Source organism: Choloepus didactylus, chromosome 13, assembly GCF_015220235.1.
Source record: "Choloepus didactylus isolate mChoDid1 chromosome 13, mChoDid1.pri, whole genome shotgun sequence".
NCBI lineage: Eukaryota > Metazoa > Chordata > Mammalia > Pilosa > Megalonychidae > Choloepus > Choloepus didactylus.
Genome location: NC_051319.1, coordinates 95260128 through 95284920, shown reverse-complemented (window position 1 = coordinate 95284920; position 24793 = coordinate 95260128). Strand labels below are relative to the sequence as shown.

Genomic DNA, 24793 nt, shown 5'->3' with positions numbered 1-24793 from the left:
CTTACTCTTTCAACCACACCTATACATATGATTCATCGCTGTTAATTACACACCCAATAATGTGCTACATTATGTCTATCCATTTCCAAACATTTACAATTAACCTTATTAAAAAATTCTGCACAAACTAAGCTTCATTTCCCCGTTATCCACCCTCATTCTATCTTTTGGTAACCTATATTCTAGAGATTAATTCCATGAGTTTGCTTATTATATTTAGTTCGTGTTAGTGAGATCATACCATATTTGTCCTTTGGGGTCTGGCTTATTTCACTCAACACAATGTCTCCAAGGTTCATCCATGTTGTTGCATGTATCAGAATTTCATTCCTTCTTACAGCTGAATAATATTCCATTGTATGTATATACCACATTTTGCTCATCCCTTCATTGGTTGATGGACACTTGGGTTGCTTCCATCCTTTGGCAGTTGTGAATAATGCCACTATGAACATCAGTGTGCAAATGTCTGTTTGCATCCCTGCTTTCTGTTCTTCTGAGTATATACCTGGTAGTGGGATTGTCAGATCATATGGCAGTTCTATACTTAGCTTCCTGAGGAACCTCCAAACTGTCTTCCACAGTGGCTATACCATTTTATATTCCTACCAATGGTGAATAAGTGTTCCTATTTCTCCAATCCTCTTCAACACTTATAGTTTTCTGTTTGTTTAATGGTGGCCATTCTGGTAAGTATGAAATGACATCTCATTGTGGTTTTGATTTGCATTTCCCTAATAGCTAGTGAAGTTGAACGTCTTTTCTTGTGCTTTTTAGCCATTTGTATTTCCTCTTTGAAAAAAAATGTCTATTAATGTCTTTTGCTTGTTTTTTAATTGGCTTTTTTTATCTTTTCATTGTTGAGTTGTAAGATTTCTTTATATTTTTTGGATAGTAAACCTTTATCAGATATGTGGTTTCCAAATAATTTCTCCCATTGAGTAAGCTGCCTTTTCACATTCTTAACAAAATCCTTTGCAGCACAAAAGTATTTAGTTTTGAGGAGGTCCCGTTTATCTATTTTTTTCTTTTATTGCTTGTGCTTTGGATGTAAGGTATAAGAAACCACTGCCTACACAAGAACTTGAAGATGCTTCTCTACATTTTCTTCTAGGAGTTTTAGGGTCCTGGCTCTTTAATATTTAGGTCTCTGGTCAATTTTGAGTTAATTTTTGTATAAGGTGTGAGATAAGAGTCCTCGTTCATTCTTTTGGATATGGATATCCAGTTCTCCCAGCACCGTTTGTTGAAGATGCTGTTCTGTCCCAGTTGAGTGGACTTGGCAGCTTTATCAAAAATCAGTTGCCCATAGATATAAGGGTCTATTTCTGATCTCTCAGTTCAATTCCATTGATCAATATGTCTCTCTATAAACGAGTACCATGCTGTTTTGACCACTGTGGCTTTTTAGTATACTTTAAAGTCAGGAAATGTGAGTCCTCCAACCTCGTTCTTTTTCAGGATATTCTTGGCTATTTGGGGTCCCTTACCCTTTCAAATAAATTTGATAATTGGCTTTTCCATATCTGCAAAGTAGGCTGTTGGAATTTTGATTGGGATTGTTTTGAGTTTGTAAATCAGTTGGGGTAGACTTGACATCTTAATGATATTTGGCCTTCTAATCCATGAACACGGAATGTCCTTCCATTTATTTAGGTCTTCTTTGATTTCTTTTAGTAAAGTTTTGTAGTTTTCTGAATATAGGACCTTTACATCCTTGGTTAAGTTTATTCTTAGATGTTGATTCTTGTAGTTGCTATTGTAAATGGGATTTTTTTTTTTAAAGCATTTTTGTTAGGACTGTTTATTTATAAGTAAGCCATTGTGTCAGTAATGTGATGTCTCCCAAGTTGCTATTTAGAATAAATACCAGCTCTAAGGAAACAATTGGATAAAACATTCAGATTTTTAAAAATATTACAAATGCAACATTTCTTCCATATAATTCTTTATTTTTCATGATTGCTTTAAGTAAGGCAACCTTTAAAATATGAATATTATACTACTGGTTTTTGCAAGAGAGTACAGTCACCTTCAGCAAGGTAACTGAGTCCTTTTTTTTGTTTTGTTTTTTCGAATTAAAAACTTATTTTTAATTATACAAGTAATATACATTCATGTACTCATCACCCAGTTTACAAAATGAAACAACCAAAACAGTTTAAGTTACTTGTGTACTCTTTCACCTATTGCATCCCCCTTCCACTCTGTTTTCCCCACCCCCAGCGGTAATAATCACAATACTGAATTCAGTTTTTATGAATTTCCATGCATAGCTTTATACTTCCTATGAAGCCACTAGTAAATAGTGCTTTTAACAAATGGAAACATACTGTATGTATTCTTATGCAACTTTTCTCTGTCAGCATGTTTGTGCTACATAGTTGACTCATGGATACGTAACACAATTTACTTACATTGATGAACATTGAGGTTTTCTCCGGTTTTTTGCTTTTGATGACAGTGCTAGTGCTGCTAGAAACATTCTTTTATGTGTTTTTTAATGTACAGAGTAAAGACTTCTCTGTATACCCAGAAGTAAAATTGTTGATCATAAAGTTTGTACATCTTTAACTCTGAGTGGTTTTGCTTCCACTAGTGCTGGATAAGGGTAGATCACACTATTGCTCAAGCTCCTTGGCAACTTCAGTATTGTTGGACTCTAAAGTTTTGCCAAACTGATGGTTGTGAAATGGTACCTCATTATAGTTTTAATTTTTCCCTTTTTGGTTTTAGCTTTATTGAGATATAATTCATGTATCATTGTTTTAGTTTGCTAATGCTGCAGAATGCAAAACACCAGAGATGGACTGGCTTTTATAAAAAGGGGGTTTATTTGGCTATACAGTTACAGTCTTAAGGCCATAAAGTGTCCAAGGTAAAACATCAGTAATCAAGTACCTTCACTGGAGGATGGCCGATGGCATCTGGAAAACCTCTGTTAGCTGGGAAGGCATGTGGCTGGCGTCTGCTCCAAAGTTCTGGTTTCAAAATGGCTTTCTCCCAGGACATTCCTCTCTAGCAAGCTTGCTCTTCTTCAAAACGTCACTCACAGCTGCACTCCGTTCTGTCTCTTTGAGTCAGCATGTTTTATATGGCTCCACTGATCAAGGCCCACCCTGAATGGGTGGGGTCACACCTCCATGGGAGCATCCCACCAGAGTCACCGCCCACAGCTGGGTGGGGCACATTGCAAGCAAATCTAACCAGCACCAAAACGTCTGTCCCACAAGACCACAAAGATAATGGCAGTTGGGGGACACAATACATTCAAACTGGCACATTCCACCCCCTGGACCCTAAAATGACATTATCTTTCCAAATACAAAATACATTCATTTCATCACAATATCACAAAAACTTAAACCATTTCAGTAACAAAAGTTAAGTACAAAATCCCATCAAAATCAATTTAGGTGTGGTGGGTCCTAAGGCACAATTCTCCTTTAGCTTTGGATCTGTGGACTTAAACATTTCCATTGCCATAAGGAGAAAGCATAACAGGACCAAAACAGTTCCTAAAACCTGCAGGACAAACTCCACTAGATTTCAAAGTCTGAGAGTCATTTATAGAACAACGTTGCATCCTTGGGGCTTGAGAGAGTGGGAGTCCAACCCTTCCTAAGGGCCTTTTCGGCAGCCCTTTCCTCTCCAAACGCTTAGGTGAGTGCTCCAACATTTCCACACATTGGGGAGACCACCTTCTCGGCCCCACCCTCCTCAAACATCGGGGCAGCTCCCGGATTCCCTTCCATCTCCGGGGCACACGCTCAACCCCTTCAGAACAGTGGGGTGGCAGCCAGGCTCTCCCCAATTCCCTGGAAATGTGCTCCACCCTCTTTGGGACCTGAGGTGGTAAAACTCTTCCAGAGCATCGAGGCGGAAAGCCCGCCCTCGACCTCCAGGGCAAACTCACCCTTTCCATGCATGTGGGCTGCTCTGCTCTCCCAGCCCGAGACCTCTTGACTCCAGACCTCAACCTCCATGGCTCTGTCTTTGAAGAAATTTTTCCTTCAGTTTGTTCCTTGTCTGTCTCCTCCAGTCCAGACCGGCAATGGCTCCGTCTATAAAGATCTCGCAAAAATTCTGTTGGCTTTGCATGAAGCATGCAGGGGTCAAAGCCATCAGACAACAGGAGTTTCCACAAATCCTTTCTGGATAATTCCTTTTCCAATCTTGGCTTGTACTGAAATGGCGGCTGGGTTCCATGTTTAGTTACATCCTCATGTTGGGCTGTAGCTTCTGGGATTCCACCCCCTGGAAGCCTGTAATTTTCCAAGCCATCAACTTCTGGTTTCTTTGAACCCAAGAGTTCAGTTCTAAGTTTATCTCTCTCTGCTCGCATTTTACTATAAGCTGCAAGGAGAAGCCAGGATACGTCCTCCACACGTAGTCTGGAGATCTCCTCAGCTAAGTATTCCAAGTTGTTGCTTCCAGATTCTTCCTTCCATCTGACACCAGGACTCAATTTTGCCAAATTCTCTGCCACTTTAAAACAAGGATCGCCTTTCTTCCAGTTTACAACACATTCATCATTTCTGTTCAAGTCCTCATCAGAAGTATCTTTAGAGTCCATATTTCCACAAACAGTCTCTTTAAAGCAGTTTTGGCCTTTTCTGTCAAGCTCCTCACAACTCTTCCAGAAATTCCCCCTTATCCATTTAAAAAGCCGTTCCAACATGTTTGGTATTTGCAGACTCAGCAGCAAAAGCACCCCACTTCTCTGGTACCAAAATCTGTTTTAGTTTGCTAATGCTGCAGAATGCAAAACACCAGAGATGGACTGGCTTTTATAAAAAGGGGGTTTATTTGGCTATACAGTTACAGTCTTAAGGCCATAAAGTGTCCAAGGTAAAACATCAGTAATCAAGTACCTTCACTGGAGGATGGCCGATGGCGTCTGGAAAACCTCTGTTAGCTGGGAAGGCATGTGGCTGGCGTCTGCTCCAAAGTTCTGGTTTCAAAATGGCTTTCTCCCAGGACATTCCTCTCTAGCAAGCTTGCTCTTCTTCAAAACGTCACTCACAGCTGCACTCCGTTCTGTCTCTTTGAGTCAGCATGTTTTATATGGCTCCACTGATCAAGGCCCACCCTGAATGGGTGGGGTCACACCTCCATGGGAGCATCCCACCAGAGTCACCGCCCACAGCTGGGTGGGGCACATTGCAAGCAAATCTAACCAGCACCAAAACGTCTGTCCCACAAGACCACAAAGATAATGGCAGTTGGGGGACACAATACATTCAAACTGGCACAATCATAAAGCTCACCAATTTTAAGTGTAGAATTCTATGATTTTTGATAAATGCCTATAGTCATACAGCTCCCATCAGTGTCATGATACAGACACTTCATTATGCCAAAAAGTTCCCTCATGCCCCTTTGTAGTCAGTTCCTTCCCCCTACTTCCTGGCTCATGTCTGCTACTCACATGCTCTCTGTCTCTAAAATGTTGCCTTTTCTAGAAGTTTATATAATTGGAATCTTGTAGTACGTAGTTCTTTGTGTCTAGCTTCTTTCACTTAGCATCCTGCTTTTGAGTTGTTTCCATGTTTTTGATTTTTATTGTTTCTTTTCTTGAGTAGTATTTTAATGTGTGGCTGTACCACAATTTGTTTATTCATTGTCCAGTTGATGGACATTGCATTGTTACCAATTTTTGGCTCATATGTATAAAGCTGCTATGAACATTTGCCTACAAATCTTGTGTGGCCCTATGTTTTTTATTTTTGTTCAGTAAATACTTAGGAGAGGAATTGCTGGGTCATAAAGTTAAGTGTAATTTGACTTTACTAGAGACTGCCAAACTATTTTCCAAAGTGGTTGTGCCATTTTGCATCTTCACTGGCAAAGTAGAAGAGTTCCAGTTCCTCAACAATTCTTGATATTGTCAGTCTTTTTCATTTTAGCCATTCTGATGAGTTTGTAGTGATACCTCATTGTGGATTTAATTTAACTTTTTTAATTTTTAATAATGTTGAGCATGTTTTCATGTGCTTATTTGCTATCCATGTCTTTCGTGAACTGTATCAATCTCTTGTCTGTATGAATTTTTTTTTTTACTGTTGTTGTGTGTATGTCTTCCCTTTTATTCAATTGTTAGAGTTCTTTATATATTCTGGGTACAAATACTTTGTTGGAATATAAGTTTTGCAACTATTTTTTCCCAGTCTGTGACTTGCCTTTTCATTTTTCCAACAATGTCTTTTGAAGAGCATAAGTTTCAAGGAAGTCCACTGTTTCAATTTTTCTTTTGTAGTTTGTGCTTTTTGTCTCCTGTTAAAGAAACATTAGCCTAATCTAAGATTTATATCTGTATTTTCTTCTAAAAATGTTATAGTTTTCCTCTTACATTTAAATCTATGATCCCTTTTTGTCTGTGTTATGTGGTTTAAGTGTCAAGATTCTGTTTCCTGTTGCATGTTGGTATCCAGTTTGTTCCAGCAGCATCTGTTGAAAATACTAATTATGGTTTTACTTTCTACTTTCTTGAATAATCCTTTCCTTTATGATTTGTACTATTTGTTTCTTTGTAAGAAAATTTTCTCTACCCCAAGGTCACAGAACATAGAAATTGTATAGTGTTGCAGATAAGACCAGGGTCTCTGCAGTCACTCTGCCTGAGTTTGAATCCTGGCTCTACCACTTATTATCTGTATTATCTAAGTTATTTAACTTCTCTGAGCCTTGGTTTCCTTATCTGTAAACAAGACTAATAAGAATCCCTACGACAGATGGTTATTATGAGAATAAAAATGTCATCCACTTAAAGTGCCTGGCACAAAAGCTATGCGTGCATTAATTGTTCTCCTAGTGGTGATCATCATCACCATCATTACATTTAATTTTTTTTAACCTATACATTCTGGTCTATATAATTTCTAAGATTCTTCCTTGGAAGTTCTGTGATTTTATGTTTTACATTTCATTTCTGGCCTGCAAAAGACCTAGTTTTGTGAAAATAAAATGAACAATTTATTTTAAAGATTTATGAAAATCTGGTTTAATGTTCCTTTATTTTGCAGCTAGTGGTGGTTGGCAAGAACCTGAAAATCCTTACACACAAAGGGTAAGTAAAGAGTCACCAGAGAGAAGGAAATAAGAAAAGATGGATAAAAAGGCTAAAAATCTTCTATTTTGTCAGTGGATATGACCTATCCTTAGAAGTCCACGATTTGTATTTTGGTATTTATTATACAAAGAAAGTGCTTCTCACTGTAAGACATTAAATCACATTAGCAGTTTTTTTTTAAGTCAGACTCAAGTTATGGGGAAAGATAGATTTGGTTTTAGTTCTAGACTCAAGTTGTGAATCAAAACAAGGAAACAGGATTTTTTTTTTTTTCATGTACCTACCGACTGAGTTAAAGTTTGATTTTCTCTGAAATACTCTTGGAAATATCATTAACATGTAGTCAGTTTTATTCCTGGAGATACTACATATTTAGAAGATGCTCTTGGACTCATTAGTTGTTGCTCATAGGATCATGATCTGATCTTCCTTTAATAGTAATGAAATGTTCACTGCTATAGGTAGTACAACTAATTTTTTTTTTTTTTTTTTTTTTTTTACCCCTGAAACTAGAATATGAGAAAGTAATGAACTGCTGTGGAAATGTAGTATATACGATCAGTTATAAAGTACAAATTAAACAGTACACAATTATTCACCTATTAGATCAGCAAAAATTAGAAATACTGGAAATATCCAGGGTGAGGGGTGAGGGGAAATGGGCTGTCTCACATATACTATCATTGTATTACTGTCGATTGATCAATATTTCTTGAGCTCTTGGCACTATCTACTTTCTGGACTCTCCGCTATAGAAATACTTGCTCTTACACACAAGAAAATATATATTTATTCTTCATACATCTATTGCATTTACTATGTGCCAGAGACTGTGCTGAACAAGCGAAATATGTGATTCCTGCCCTCATAGAGCTTTAGTCCGTTGGGAAAACCAAAGTCAATCAAACAATTCACAGAAAAGGAAATTGTGGTAAGTAATGCATTAGGAGAGGTAAATTGTGCCATGCAAAAATTACCATTAAGGAGAATTCCAACTAGTTAGATCCACAACTGATGATTACATTGAGATCTGAGTGACAGACACAGAGAGGAAAGAATTCAAAATGGAAGGAACAGCATGTGAAAGAGCTTGTAGGTAGAAGCAGCAAAGCGAGTACTAGTGTTGGGTGAATGAAGAGACCCAACAGACCATATAGGGCCATGTAGTCCAAGTTAAGGAGTTTGGGAACCCTTTAAATTTTTTTAAGCAGAGAGATGACTGGGTTAGATTAGTGTTTCTAAAAAAATATCATAGCTGCTGAATTGAAAGGTCAAGAGTGGGTAACAGGCAACCATTTAAGCACTATGTAAGAAATGGTTAAATATAGAACATCTGTAGTATACATTAACTTGCAGCCTTTAAAAAGAATAAAGTATGTCTCTTTGTACTGGATGGAAAGATGTACTTGATGTGTTTTATTTGTACTGAATTGAAAGTCCATGATACTTTACATGAAAAAGGAAGTTTTAAAATAACTTTATTTCTTGTATTCTAAAATAAAAAGTCTATATTTTTCTATTATATCAAAGCTGTCTGTTTATACACAGACTTTTAAAATATATACAAAATATAATATTACCATACCTGTGTCTGTAAATGTGTGAGAAAGGACTGAAAATACATATCTAACTTATAAATAGTATTTATCTGTGGGGAGGGTTGAGGTAGACTCAGGCACAAAGTATAAAAGGGGAGTTTTGCTTTCTATTCTTCATATCGTTTGTATATATTAAGAATGAAAAAGTGTGATGAGGTGGGGGGAATGGAGTATGAACTGTCATGTTCTTAAAAGTAAATGATCCTGTGGCCGTGCAGAATAAGTAGGAACAATCATGAGGAGAAATAACTAATGAAGTAAGAGAGCATGAAATTCCCAAGCCTTTCATTTCTCATTTTTTCCTGTTAAACTTGGAGGTTCCATTTCAATTCTAAATATAGATCCTATAGTGAAGAGATAATCTCTTTGAAGGGAAAGGGCAAACTTACCCACCTCAATAATTTGTCTTCTTGAATTCATTATGTGTCTAGTCAGTGTACTTGATTAATTTTGCATCTTTCCTCTTAGCTCTTTTGGTGAAACAAATACTGAGTCTTTAATTTTCTTACAGATGAACAAACTGATTGAATATTACCAGCAGCTTGCTCAGAAAGAGAAGGTTGAACGAGATCGCAAGAAACTAGCACGGCGTCGAAATTATATGCCTCTGGCTTTTTCGGTGAGGATTTGGTGCAAAAATGACTTTGCAGTTCATTGATCAAGACCTGTGGGTCATAAGAACAGTGACCATTTCAGTGACCAATAGCCCCAGATTTCTGAATGGTGCATAGCTGAGAGAGGGTCCTCAAATTACAGATGTTTATTTTCAGCACTTATACTTTTGTCATATCACTAAGTAGTCCTGTGACTTTTTGAGTCATAAGTACACTTGTGTTTGTTTTTCCATTTCCATTGGCCTCCTTTCTCTTCTGATTATTCCCTGAAGAGGCTATTGTTTAAATTTGCAGGTATCACAGAATTCAACTATTTACAGCTTTGGGTATTACAGGAAGTCCGAGAAGAAGGTGGACAAGTGGTAGATTTTAGTTATATTATCCAGGAGTCCACTGTTGACATCCTGAACTGTAGTGGTTTCCCAGCTCTCATTATCATAATTTTTTTGGCACCTTCTTACACTACTTCAAATTGTAAAACACTTCTACACAGTGCATCTGTGTGGTTAAATAAATAGGTACGTATGCAAGTGAAATTTTTGATAGGAATTATATGGAAATCATTACCTACCTATATACTACCAATCAGAAGGAGGAGATTAGGACTGGAGTTTTTCTTATTGTCCCCCAATTTTTATTTTTGCTTTCACAACAACTTGTTTTCTCTGTGCTTGCTTGGGGCCAGCGGGTTGACATTTAGTAAATAACATTTATTGAATGCTGACAATATACCAACCACTTTACACATGGTTTATTTGTCACAACGATTTTATAGAGTAGATGGTGTATCCCCATTTTACATTTGAGGAAATGAGAGCTGGAGAGGTTAAGTAACATGTCATGCTACTTCCACATGAGAATTAGTGAAACTGTTGAAATTCTAAGAATTGTTAAGGTTCATATAAAAATACCTAGTGTAGAATTTGATACATTATAATTTGCAAAGCACGTATGTTTGCCAGAGACTTTAAGAAAGTCTTAATGAACTTTTCTGAATAATCCAATGGTATAAACAACATATACACTGATGTATATTATATTTAGGAGAGGAATTTAAATTAAATGCATTATTCTTTGAACTTTCCCATATAACCTCCCTGCCTATATGAGTTTGCTCCTATCTTATGCTGCATTTTTTTGTCTCTGTTGCAACCTGCTGCTATTTTTGGGCTCTACAGCAACATACTATTCATGTAGTGGTAAGTTCTCTTTTATGATTCTTGCTGACCCTGAAGAAGTTAGCAGTGATCGCTGGTGTTCCAGGAAGATGTTCATCGTGTGTGTTAGACACTCCACATAGTTCTGGTCTGAGCCATAGCTTAGGTATTTTTTAGTTGGAAATAAAAAACCACATTTGGTTCTGTTTTGCTGTATTTATGTAGTTTCAATCTCCTTGTTTGGTGCTTTTTATTATTTTGAGAATAGGATAGTGATTTGGGGCTACATATTACTCTCTTTAAAAGAAGCTTTTAAATTAGCTTTTTTTTTTTCTTTTTTTTTTTTTTTGCTTATTTCCCTGAGCTTCTCATGCTATCCTATCCCAGAATTTTTCTTTTGATAAATAAGATGTATAAATTCAGAATTTCTAATTTCTGAACCTTTTTTAGGACAAATATGGTCTTGGAACCAGGCTTCAGCGACCACGAGCTGGTGCATCCATCAGTACCCTTGCTGGACTTTCGTAAGTTTGGATGTCAAATAGCTTTGAGGAGAAAAGCAGATGTCAAAATGAATATTGTAGGAATGGTTTGTTTGTTTTTTAAGTTGCCAATGGAGAAGATTCTCCTACTACTGGAACTCAGGATGTGACCTAAAGAGAAGGAATTTTCTACAATAGAGGAATACTTTGATTATTGATAAAACAGATTTTGAGGATAATCAGGTAGACCTTTGAGAAAGTACTGCTTTTTATCTTTTAGCCTTAAAGAAGGAGAGGACCAAAAAGAGATAAAGATTGAGCCAGCTCAGGCTGTAGACGAAGTGGAACCTCTACCTGAAGACTATTACACAAGACCAGTAAATTTAACAGAAGGTAATTTTATACATTATTCTTCTTTGTTTGCATTTTGTATCCAATTCTGCTTTTGTTACTTATATGCCTTGTGATTTGAGATTTTTTAATGGCATGATTGTTAGCTGTAAAATGATCTTGTAGAAAACAGATGTAATCATTTGAAGAATTTTGAAAATTACAGTTTTTTGAAGAACACTATTCACAAAGGCAGTGTTATTATGTAATTACAACCTGTAAGTCTGATTTTGAGCAAATCACAATAAATTGAACCTGGTTTTTGTCTTTTGTGCTAGTAACTACTCTTCAGCAGCGCCTCTTACAGCCAGACTTTCAACCAATTTGTGCTTCACAGCTCTATCCTCGCCATAAACATCTTCTGATCAAACGGTCCCTACGTTGCCGGGTGTGTATTCCAATCTGTAGAGTTGCCATTTGTACAGAGAAAAACAAAAATAAAGTAAACATGATTGATATCTGACCGATAGCAAAACCTCTGGAATATATTAAAAATAGAAAATACTTACAGAGAGTGTGTTAGGGTCCCTATGAAGTGAAGGTATTGTTATATACCTGTTTTACAGATGTGGAAATAGGCATCCAAAGATTAAGTAACTTATCAAAGCACATAGTGCTAACCCTTAAAAGTGTACAGCTTTTAGGCTAGCAGAAACAGGAAAAAAAAGAATATGCAGAGTTTAGCCAACTGTACAGTTAGAGGGAGCACAGTCCATACAAGACTGCCTTCTCTTCTGACACCAGTTGCATATTTGGAATTCTCAGAAACCACCCTCAGGTTCAGTAATTCACTAGAAGGACCCGCAGAACTCATTGAAAGCTGTTACACTCATGGGTGTGGTTCACTAGAGGGAAAAGATATGAATTAAAATCAGCCAAGGGGAGAAGCACATAGGCAAGTGTCCAGAAGTGTCCAAACATAGGACTTCCAGTTGTCCTCTCCCCAGGGAGGCAGCATTCCTTTCTTGGCATCTATATGTGACATTACACACAGAGTATTGCAAACCAGAGAAGCTTACCCAAGCCTTGGTGTTCAGAGTTTTTCTAGGGCTCTGCCATAGACATGATTGCCCACGTGGCTGATCTCAGGATCCAGTTCTCTGGAGGTCAGCTGATAACCGTGTGACCCAAAGCCCCCACCCTAAATCACATGGTTTGGTCTTTCTGATGTGGCCAATCCACACCCAAAGACTACGCAGTGTGGTAGTCCCCCACTCTGTCATATTGTTAGAATGTTGGATAACCCAAGGCCTTTGGGCAGACAAAGACACTGCTGTGACGCATGACTTTCCAGGGGCTTAGGGATTACCTCCCAGAATCCAAAGACAAAGGCAGACCTCTTTTAGGCAAGGTTAAATCTCTGTTACACAGAATCATAAAAAATAATCAGTGTAAACAGAAGCTTGAAAGAAAAATCAGTAAAATCCAGGCTTTAGGAATCTAGAACAAATGACAAAGTTTCTTCACTAAATAATTTTAAAAACAAAACAAAGTTTAAAAGATGGAAAAGAACCCTTTAGTCAGTACTATCAAACAGAATTTTGTGTGGCATTAATTAATTTAAATTTAAATAGCTACATGTGGCTAGTGGTTACTGTGTCAGATAATCCAACTGTAAAATTAAAGAGACTGGAGGTATATCAACCAAACAAAATGTGTAGACTATTTGGATTTTGATTCAAACAAAACAAAACAAAAATGGGAGATGGAGAGAGGAAGGGAGGAAAAATTTATGAAAACTTTAGGAAAATGTAAACTTAAACTGCTGGATTTTTATGCTGTTAAAGAATTGTTCATTTTTTAATAGATAATGGTTTTGGTTGTTTTAATAATCTTTCTGTTTTGGAGATGCATACCAAAATATTTTTGGATGAAATGACATAATGTCTAGGATTTGTTGCAGAATAATCAGGGAAGTTAGTGAGTGAGAGTATATATAAAACAAGATTGGCTATGAATTGTTAATTGTTGAAGCTGGTTGATTTATATACTATTATGTTTTGTTTTGTTTTGTTTTAATATGTTAGAAAGTTTTTATGATGAAAAACCTTTAAAAAGAAAGATTAGGAAGAGGGAAAGGAACATAGAACTGGTACATGCTTTTCAAATAGAAAGCATGTAGTAAGAGATTAGATTTAAAACCAGATATATCAGTATTTACCTTAAATTAAATGCTCCCATTAAAAGGCAAAGACTGTCAGTCTAAATAAGAAAGCACACAAAAAGCAACTACCCCATCTATATGCTGATTACATGAGAAGCAATGGAGGACTCAGAAAGGATGAAAGTAAAAATAGATGGAAGAAGATACATTGTGCAAACACTAATGTTCAACAATAGGGTACTTCATAAAAGAAAAAAAATCAATTCACAAAGGCGGGAGGGGGTGCTTAAAACAGCTCTAAATTTGAATGTATCTAATAACATAGACTTAAAAATAAATAAAGCAGAATTGGTCATAGATGTGAAGGTTTATTTCTGAACTCTCAATTCTATTCCAAGCGTATATTTATGTCTGTCCTTGTGTCAGTGCTATGCTGCTTTGACTACTCTAGCTTTGTAATAAGTTTTAATATTGGAAAGTGTCAGTCCTCCAACTTTGTTCTTTTTAAAGATGGTTTTGGCCATTTGAGACTACTTAATCTTTCATATAAATCTGATGATTGGCTTTTCCATTTCTGCAAGAAGGCTGTTTGAACTTTTGAGATTATGTTGAATCTTTAAATCACTTTGGGTAGGATTAATATATTGACAATACTTAGTCTTCAGTCCATGAATATGAAATGTTCTTCCGTTTATTTAGGTCTTTGATTTCTTTTAGTAATGTTCTGTAGTTTTCCTTGTATAAATTCTTGGTTAGATTTATTCTTAGATATTTGATTCCTTTAGTTGCTATTATGAATGGAATTTTTTTCTTAATCTCCTCTTCCAGTTGTTCATTATTAGTGAATAGAAACACTACTGATTTTTGTGTGTTTATATTGTACCCTGCCATGTTGCAGAGTTTGTTAGCTCTAGTAGCTTTGTTGTCGATTTTTAGGAATTTTCTATATATAGCATCATGTCAGCTACACATAGGGAAAGTTTTACTTCTTCCTTTCCAATATGGATACCTTTTATTTTTTTCTTGCCTAATTGCTCTGGCCAGAACTCCCAGTACCAGGTTGAATGTGATGACAGTGGGCATCCTTGTCTTGTTCTCAATCTTAGAGGGAAGGCTTTCAGTCTTTCAAAATTGAGTATGATGTTAGCTATCAGTTTTTCATATATGCACTTAATTGCTGAGGACGTTTCCTTCTATTCCTAGTTTTCTAAGTGTTATTATCAAGAAGATTTTGTCAGTTGCCTTTTCTGCATCATTTGAGATGATCAAGTGGTGTTTTTTTTGCCTTTGTTCTATTAATGTGGTGTATTACATTAATTGATTTTCTTATGTTGAATCATCCTTGCATGTTTGATAAGTCCTACTTGATCATGGTATATATTCTTTTAATGTGCTTTTGGATTCAGTTTGCTAGTGTTTTGTTGAGGATTTTTGCCTCTATATTCATAGGGAATATTCATCTGTAATTTTATTTTCTTCTGGTATCTTTATCTGGTTTTGGTATTAGGGTGATGGCTGGCTTCAAAGATTGAGTTGGGAAGAGTTCCTTCCTCTTCAGTTTTTTGGAAGAGTTTGAGTAGTATTGGTGTTAATTAATCTTGGAATGTTTGGTAAAATTCACCAGTGAAGGTCTGGGCTTTTCTTTTTGCAAAAGTTGTTGATGACTGATTCAATCTCTTTATTTTTATTGGTCCATTGAGATCTTCTGTTTCTTCTAGTGTCAGTGTAGGTAGTTGGTGTGTTTCTAGGAGATTGTCCATTTCATCTAGCTTACCTAATTTTAGTTGGCATAGAGTTGTTCATAGTATCCTGTTATAGCCTGTTTTATTTTTGTGGGGTCAGTGGTAGTGTCCCCCCTTTCATTTCTCAGTTGAGTTATTTGCATCCTCTCTTTTTTCTTTGTCAGTTTGGCCAAGTGTTTGTTGATTTTATTGATATTTTCTAAGAATGAGCTTTTGATTTTGTTGATTCTATTGTTTATTAATTCTCTATTTCATTTATCTCTGTTCTAATCTTTGTTTTTTCCTTCCTTCTGCTCACTTTGGGTTTAGTTTGTCTTCTTTTTCTAGATCTAACAGTTGGGGGGTTATCTTACCTATGGGAAAGAATGGAGTGGAAAAGATAGGGATGGAAGTAAGACTTTTCTAGGTGTATCTTTTTATGTAATCTTGATTTTTGAACCATGTAAATGGCTTATATTAAACAAAAAAATTAAATCTTTAAAAAGAAAACACTAAAATTTAGAACATTGAAAGTAATGAATTTAACTTATTATCAACTTGGTAATATAACTTCACAGAAAAAGAATTATTCCACATGACTGTTAATTCAATATGCTGAGCATACGTCGTTAATAAGGAATATTTAAGGAGTACTGTTCCAGTTTAAAAGAAACTAAAGAGACATAACAACCAGATATCTTTGTTGAATACTAATCAATCCTGCTTTTGATGGGCAAAAGCAATAAATGAGATTGTTGAGGAAATTACAGTATGCACTGGAATTATTTGGTGATATTCAGGAATTTTTGTTAATTTTCTTAAATGTGACAATAGAGGTTACATTACATAAAAGAATGTCCTACTTAGGAGATATAGATTGAAGTATTTATGGTGAAAGTGTCATGAAGTCTGCAGTTTATATCCATGTGTATATATAAATACACATCTAGATAAAGCAAATAAGGCAAAATGTTGACAACCGTTTAACTTGGTGTAGAAGCATGGGTATTCATTGTACTATTCTTTTGAAGATTTTTAGAAGAAGGCCAAAAAATTAAACTTTAAAAGTAAAAGAAAGGAAATAGACTGAAGAGCAGAAATCAATGAAATAAAATAGAACAAAATCAACAAAGCCACAAATTAGATTTTGTAAAGGGTTTATAAAAATGAACTTGACAAGACAGTTTAGGAAATAAAAGGCTCAAATTCAATAGCCATTAAATATGAGAAGAAATTTGTACAGTAATTAGAGAAATATACATTAAAACAATAGTGAGATACTATTTCATAGTCATCAGATTAACATACTTTAGCAGTTTGACAGTATCTACCAAAATAACAAATGCATGTACCCTTTGATCCACTTCTAGGACATTAGCCTGCAGATGTATTTACACATGTGAGAGATGATTCATGTTCAAGAATATACACTGCTGCATTTTTTGTATTAGCAAAATAATGGTAACATCCTAAATGTCTGTGAAGTGGGGTCTGGTTAAATAAGTTATGGAAATCCTTATGGTGGCATACATTGGTATCTCTGTGTGTGCTGATTTGGAATTAATTCCAAGATACATTAAGTGAGAAAAGCAAAGGGCAGACCAGTGTTTATAAAATGCTTTTCATTTGTGTTATTGAGAAAAAAGAAAGATGATATAATGCTTACACTTTCATGCGCACAGACCCAGAACACATGAGAAACTGGTTGACTCTGAGGGGGGAACAAGGGACAGGTAATGGGTAATCTTTACCCTGTACACTTTTTTTGTAATGTTGAAAACAATTTTAATCAGATGTATATAGTACCCATTCAAAAAAGTAAGTAAATAATTGTTACTGTATTTTAAAGCATGGGATCTGAGTCATGCTACTTGAATTCAAGTCCCAGCTCCAGTTTTTATTGGTTCTGTGAAATTGTACAGGTTACTTTCCCTTCCTGTGCCCTGTTTTTATCATATGTAAATGGGGACAGTAACTACAGTATCTACACTGTAAGGCTGAAGTGATATTTAAATCGACTTAAACATTGAGCACATTGATCAGCACACATTTAAGAATTCAGTATATGTTAGCTATTATTGTATCAGTACTTTTAAGCACCATAAAGGTATAATAATATTTGATGATGTGATCACTCAATCCAAAATTCCAAAACATCTTCATATAAGTTTCAGTTATCAGTAGTATACACTGTTTCAGAACATGTGTGGTCTTGTAGCAGAATAAAATAAAACACTAGTAAATGCTATCTTTCTGAATTTAGCAGCCCTCTGGATCAGCAAGGCATATTTTTGTTTTCCCTCCTATACATATTACATGTTTTTCCTTTTAGAAATGTGAACATAATTTGAGCAAGCCAGAATTTAATCCAACATCTATCAAATTCAAAATCCAGCTTGTTGCTGTGTGAGTATTTGGGGCTTGGGAATTAATTGTTTTGTTTTTCCCAATGTCATATGTGTTTACTCTTGGCTTAAAAAAAAGAAAATTACATTAGAATAAACTTGCTCTTCTTTTCCTCTTTAGGTTTTGAATTGAGTTACATACCTTGAAGTTTTAGGCAGATCTACAGACTTAGAATCAAGGTTGTTTGTATCAGGGACGCAGTGATGGTCTGGGATTGGGGCTATGTGGTATGTTGATTATTGAGTGAAAAGTCACTAGACATTCATTGAAAATTATAAAGTACCTAAGTTTGAGAATGAACTTTTAAAATTTCAAGTTAAAAAAAATAAGAAAGTTCAGATTTGAAGAGTATCCCTATAATAATGTTCATTTTATTTACCTGTATTGTGATATTACTTCATTGAGGGGATAAAAGTGATCTAGTGTTAACTCATTGAGACTTGGCAGAAGAAGGGAATTTTGAGTATAAAAATATCCTGTCAAACAAGAAAAGTATTTTGAAAAATTAGGAAAATATTTGTCTAACTTTGGAGTGAGACTGCCTTTCCTAAGCAAGGCAGGAAGCCCTGAAGCCACTAAGGAAAAGAGACAGATTTGGCCTTAGCAAAATGAAACATGAGCTGTAAAAGACAAAGTAAACAAGTCATGAGGCAGACAGTAGAGCAAGCAAACATACTTGCCACTCATGATAAAATTTTACTACCCCTGGTATACAGAATTCCTATAAATTTGAAAGATAAAAAAGGAGTGGTGACGAGGTGGAGCAAAGGATTTGACAGGCAGCTTATGGAAAAGGAAATCCAAAAGGGCAGCAAATACATGGAAAGATACTGAGACTTGATAGAAGAAGTTAAAATAGCATCTAATGCTAGTGAGAATGTGGGGGAACCCATATTTGCATACATTGTTGACAGGATTGTGAATTGCTAGAGCCTTTTAGGTGATACTCTGCAGAATATTATGCAGCAGTTAAAAAGAAGTCAGTGGCAGACAAAAAAGTTGAGAAGTGCTTGGTCTGATGAGTTAGGAGAAGCTAGGAACCTAGGCCAGGTATGGGGTCTGTCTCTTATTGTACGCATCTAAAATTTAGTTCCCACATCTCTGAAATGGTAGTAATAACATGTCCTGCTTCCCTCTCAGGGTTGTTGAGAACAATCAAATGAGCTATTATATTTGCCAGTAATTGGTAACTGTAAATTATTATAAAATATGTTCCATTTTCCTAACCACTTTATTTAATACATGACTGATAAGAATGAGGAGAATACAGAAATGGCGCTGATGAAGTCTGGTACGAACTCTGTCTTACTTTAGGAATTACACTCGTTATAGAATTCCTGAGTAGCATACAGTACTTAGCATCAATTTCTTAAACTTGCTTTGAGAAGAAGTACTCTTTTCTGACATGGCAGAATCTCCTGAAAATCTTATGTGTTCTGGCCACACCTTAGATCTGCTGAATCCAAATCTTTGGTACAGGACCACTGAATTTGTTTTAAGTTGTTCAGGTAATCCTGATGCCCAGCATTTAAAAACATCTAATCTGAAGTTACAGTATTTTATCCCCTCAATTCTAAGATGTACTTTTTTTTTCTCACTTTGTATTTCTGCACTCAGATTTTTGTGTGATATTAATATATGCATGATAACTAGCATTTATGAGTGTTTACTTCCAAGCACTGTTTTAAGCAATTTTTATAGGTATTATCTAGTTTTTTCTTCTTAATAACCTCAAAAGATGGACACTATTATTGCCCTCATTTTATAATTGAGAAAACTAAGGCACAAAGAGGTTATTATCTTGCCCAAAATTCTATAGTATATAAAAGCTAAGCTGGGATTTTGAACTTGGGTAGTTTTGAGTCCAGAAGAAGCATATATAGTACAGTATTTTCTTGGCTGTTTAGAAAGGCAGTATAGAATAGTGGTTAAGAGCTAGGACCCTGGTGCCACACTTCCTGGGTTTGAATGCTGGATCTGCCTCTTACCAGCAAGGTACTTATCCTCCTGATACTGAGTTTCTTCACCTGTATAGTATGAATAATAATAATATCTATCTCATTTTCAGAATCAAGATTATGAGTTAATATTTGTAAAGTGCTTAGAACAGTGCCTGGCACATAGCAAGTGTTATTTCAGTGTATGTGTTTTTACAGCCATAAAACCTATCATTAAATCAGCCTGGGATCAAATAATCAGTTGCAGAATTACAGAAATGAATAAATGAAATGATTCATTAATGAAATAAGATCTCAGAAAATATATCTATTAAAAATTTATCTAGACAAAAAAATATCTTATAAATGTATAAGGAAGACATTCTGCCATAACACACACACACACATATAGGATCCATGCTGGAAGTACACATAAAATTTCAGAAAGAACTCATTATCACTTTGGTTTCATGTCATGTCTTAAATTCTTATTACAGTGATGGTATGAGTCTTCAAAATTATTTTTCCCTGGCGTGTTCTAATTAGCATGAAGAAATCCTTTATTTGCTGCACTAGCTAAAAAAAAAAAAAACTAATAATAAATTTAAGGGACTTTTGTGAACTTTAACTCATTTCTTTATTCGTGCATAGCAATTATATCCCAGAAGTGAGAATCATGTCGATTCCCAACCTTCGCTACATGAAGGTTAGTACTTTGCTTATTAATTAGAAGAGAAAGAATTGATTGATTTAATTAAAGTTGTATGAATATGTGCGTATAAGTGGCTGTGTGTGTTAAGCATAGAGTTGCAATGAGCAAGAGATGGAAAAGAACAAAGTCTGGAATAAAAGAGATTGAGAGTTTATATTCTTTTAAGCTGGAATTCTTGACAACAGCATCTTTGAAACGTATGTATAAAGAGCAATGTGCATGTTATGTAGAGCTGGAATCATAGGTGGACCCCACATGGACCTTTAGCTCCTCTTCTCCAGCCTAGGAGTTCCCCACTGTCTTGTATGTGTGTATGTACAGGCAGGTATGTTTGTGTGGCTGGAATTAGCTAGATTTCTTCTTTACTGCATCCCTTCGGTTCTTTGGGGTCCTCATCTACACCCCTTCCTCCCACACACACCCTATTTAATTTTGTGGAATATTCCATGGCACCCTATTTTAGCTCTTCCCTTTCATGCTGTTCATGAAGACATTTATCTAGTCCCTGTTCATTTTAAAGATTTTGTTGCCAGTAATCTCAAGGCAGTACTAAACAAGGGCAAATTATCAGTTTAAGAAATCTTAAAAGACTTTTACAGTCTTAGTGTTCTCTTTCTTCCCTATGTTAACACATCTAGCTAGCCTGTGGCTACCATATTTTATTTCTGAGGGCCTTAAGTGGCAACCTGAGTTTTCAGGCCTTACATGGCAACCTGAGTGGTATGAGAGTTGTGAACTGTTAATCACTCAGGTAATGTACATACCTGAGAATTTTTGGAACTAGTAACTGGCCCTTTCTATGGATCTGACCCATTTCCTCAGTGAAATAGCAAACTGCAGAGAGTATATAGTCTGACAAATAATAGAATAGGAATCAGTGAGCACTTTGAGAATGCATGGTGTTATTGCTTAGAAGTAATGGGAATGTGTGATGATTTTGTGGAATATTTGATACAGCAACTAAGAAACATGTCTGAGAGATGCTTTTCCTGTTCCCCAGGAGAGCCAGGTCCTCCTGACTCTTACAAATCCAGTGGAGAACCTCACCCATGTGACGCTGTTGGAATGTGAGGAGGGGGACCCTGATAATATTAACAGCACTGCTAAGGTAGAAGCATTTTGCTTGTCCTGATTGAGTCTGACTTTGCCACTAGTGGCCTCATTTGACCTGACTTAAAGGACACCATGCTATCTCATTCCCACATGCAAGCTGTTATCAAGTTCTTTTCATTCTACTTCCTGAGTTTTTTACTTTACCTCAAACACACTGCCACTGGCCTAGATGAGGGCTAATTTCTCACCTGGACTATGACAGTAACTTCCTAACTGATACCACTATTTTTATCCCACCTCCCATTCAAGTGTATTTTAGTTTTCTTAGTTGCTCAAGCAAATACCATGAAATATGATCAGGTTAAACAATGGGAATTTATTCACTCATGGTTTTGATTCTAGGAAAAATGTCCAAATCGAGGCGTCATCCAGGTGATGCCTTCTCCCCAAAGACTGGCATTCTGGAGCTGGCTGCTGCCAGCCCTTGGTTCTTAGCTTGTCAAATGGCAAGGCACATGGCAGCATCTCCTGTTCTCCCTTCTCTTCTGGGTTCTGTTGATGTTTAATTTCTGGCTGTTTCCTCTGGAGCTTTCTCTCTCTCTGAATTTCATTCTGCTTATAAAGGATTCCAGTAATAGGATTAAGACCCATCCTGATTGGGCTGGGCCACACCTTAACTGAAGTAACTTCATCAAAAAGTTGTACTGACAGTGGGTTCACATCCACTGGAATGGATTAGATTTAAGAACATGTTTTTCTGGGGTGTATATAACCTCAAACCACCATACTCCACCTACTGGATCCCCAAAATACTTGTTCTTTCTCCATGCATAATACATTCATTCCATCACAACATCCCCAAAACCTTAAGTCATTTCAGAAGCAATGCTAAGTACAAAGTCCCTCCAGAATCACTTACAGGTGTGGTCTGTCCTGGTCACAGTTCCCCTTTGTAGACGTGAAATCCAGAAAATGAGTTATGTGCTTCCAGTATACAATGGAGGGACAGGTGTAGGATAAACATTCCCATTCCAATAGGGAGAAATTGGAAGAAAAACGGGTCACAGGTGGGTCCCAAACAATTCCAAAACCCAGCAGAGCCAACGATTACATTTCAAGGTATGAGAACCATCTGTGCATTAATGTTCTGCCCTCCAAGCCTGATGGAGTAGCAGTTCCACCCCTTCCCTATGCTTGTGCAGTGCCTGTGCTCTCCCCAAACACTGGGGCACAGGCTCCACCCTCTCTGAGCATCAGGATGGCAGCCCAGCTCTCCACAAACCCCAGGGCACAGGCTCCACCCTCTCCTAGCATTAGGGAGGCAGCACTCTTCCTGAACAACTAGGTAGAAGGCCCATCCCTTCCAAGTATAGGGGTGGACCTGCCATTTTCACACACATGGGTGGGTTCACTCTCTTGGCCTGAGGAGAAATTTTCAGTCCAGACCTCAGCTTCCATGATTCTGCCCTTGAAGTCATTCTTCCGTTAATTTGTCTCCTCTGTGCCTTTTAGTCCAGACTGGTGGTAGTTCCATTCATATAAATCTCACCAAAAAAAAAAAAAAAAAAATCAGTTTTCCATGTAGTTTACAGGATCCAATCCATGAGACAGAAGGACTTTCCATAGATTGTTCCTGGATAACTGCATTTCAGATTCTGACTTCACAGAAATTGCTGACTGGTTCCATGTTCAGATAAATCCTCACACGGAGCACTGTTCTCTGGGGACTTGCTTTCCAGAAGCTCAGAATTTTCCAAACCATCAATTTCTGGTTTCTTCGTGCCCAGCAGTTCAGTTCTCAGCTTATCCCTTTCTTCTCACATTTTACTGTAAGCTAAAAGAAGAAACCACACTGCACTTTCCAACTCAGGAATCTCCTCAGCTAAATATCCAAGTTCATCACTCTTCCCCCAGGTTCCTACATTTTGCATTCTCTGGTTGCAGATCCACTGGGTTATGAACTTTCATACTGGAGAACTGCAAATGCTATTTGTTTTATCTAGATTATCTCCTTCCTATCCCCACATCCCTAATATATACACACCTCTTCTTCAGTCCAGCACATACTCATTCTTCAAGCCTCATATCAAATGTCATCTCCTTTGAAAATCTGGGATGCCCTGTTCTAGATTCTCTCAGCTTACCTACACTATACATAGCATTAACTAAATATAATGAATAGTTTTGATTTTCAGTGTTTGTTGAATGAGTGAAATGTGACTTTCTACCTTTTGCCACTTGGTGATTCATCTAGTACTTGAAATTTTAGATCAAGAGCTTTTCTGTCTTGTTAGCATCATTCCAAAGAGAGGAGATGACCCCCATTTCTGTCCTTGCTCCTTTTTTTAATAAACCATAATCAGCTCCAATGAGGACAGAGACAGAAATGAGTGCCTAATACTTATACCCAGCTTGTGGATTTTCTGTCTTTGTCTTTACAGCTCCCCCTGCCACATTTGTATCCATAATTAGAAATTCAGTGGACATTGTTAGTCATTTAGTCTCTGACATAGCAAAGTTAAGGCCTAGTCACAGCTTGTGGATAAGTCTAAAGAATGCTTAACTGTTTTCCATGCTCATGAACTATACCCAGCGTGCCCATTTCAGAAAATGTATGATGTTGGAACCAAAGTTTCTCCTCTGTTTTTCTTTTTTTTAGAAAATGATGAAATGTTTCAGATGTGCCAAAATGTGTAAAGAATAATAAGCACCCATTAACCCCACACAACCCTTAGAAATAAAACATTAAAGACACAATCGAAGCCCGCTGTGAATCACTCCTCAGTTGAATTCCCCATTGCAGCCCCAATGAAGTCTGCACTCACTTGACTTTATCATTCTCTTGAACTTCTTTGTTCTTATACTTTCACTAGGTACATCTGTATTCCTAATCAATGTTTTTCAGTTCTATATAAATATAATACTGTATGTTTCCTGAAATGTGCTGGATATATTTAATGCTTTGCTGTATTCCATTGAATAAATGAACTATAATGCACTGATCTCTTCTGAGCCAGGCCTCTTTACATTGCTCTCCAGGTAGTGGTGCCTCCCAAAGAGCTTATTTTAGCTGGCAAGGATGCAGCGGCAGAATATGATGAGTTGGCAGAACCCCAGGACTTTCAGGATGACCCTGAGTGAGTGATCTTTTTGTGACCCCTCCCACACACCACAGTTTGCTGACTTTAGGAGATGCCCACTTATATACCCCAATTTTCTTACCTAGATTTTTTAAAATAACTTTTTCTTCCTGTTTATAAAAGTAATAACTGCAGAAAATTTGGGAAACATATATAAAACCATGAAGAAGAAAATAAAAATTAGCCATTATCTCACCACCAGAGAAAAACACCATTAACATTTTAGTGTTTGTCCTTCCAGATAGGTCTTCTATCATTGAGATAATTCTGTAAACAGTTTTCCTCTCTGTGCTGAAGGGGATAATAAGAGGAAAGACTTTTCCCATTTGAATTTTTATGACTATATTTTGCTTTTTTAAAATATTAAGAAATAGACCAACATTTTGTTGAAGAAGTTCATTGCTGAT

The 24793-nt window shown here is 36.5% G+C and overlaps 1 protein-coding gene across 3 annotated transcripts in view; it reads left to right on the top strand.

Annotated features, from left to right (window-relative positions):
- DCTN4 (dynactin subunit 4) overlaps positions 1 to 24793 on the top strand; it is a 32964-nt gene that overhangs the window by 5454 nt on the left and 2717 nt on the right. For 2 of the 3 annotated variants that reach the window (XM_037801263.1, XM_037801265.1), the window contains exons 4-13: positions 7026 to 7069; positions 9182 to 9289; positions 10463 to 10483; positions 10892 to 10965; positions 11204 to 11316; positions 11592 to 11701; positions 17471 to 17544; positions 20133 to 20187; positions 21194 to 21301; positions 24286 to 24383. In XM_037801263.1, coding sequence (XP_037657191.1) covers positions 7026 to 7069; positions 9182 to 9289; positions 10463 to 10483; positions 10892 to 10965; positions 11204 to 11316; positions 11592 to 11701; positions 17471 to 17544; positions 20133 to 20187; positions 21194 to 21301; positions 24286 to 24383 — 805 coding nt within the window. The remainder of the gene's footprint in view (positions 1 to 7025; positions 7070 to 9181; positions 9290 to 10462; positions 10484 to 10891; positions 10966 to 11203; positions 11317 to 11591; positions 11702 to 17470; positions 17545 to 20132; positions 20188 to 21193; positions 21302 to 24285; positions 24384 to 24793) is intronic. The other variant, XM_037801264.1, reaches the window with a different exon arrangement.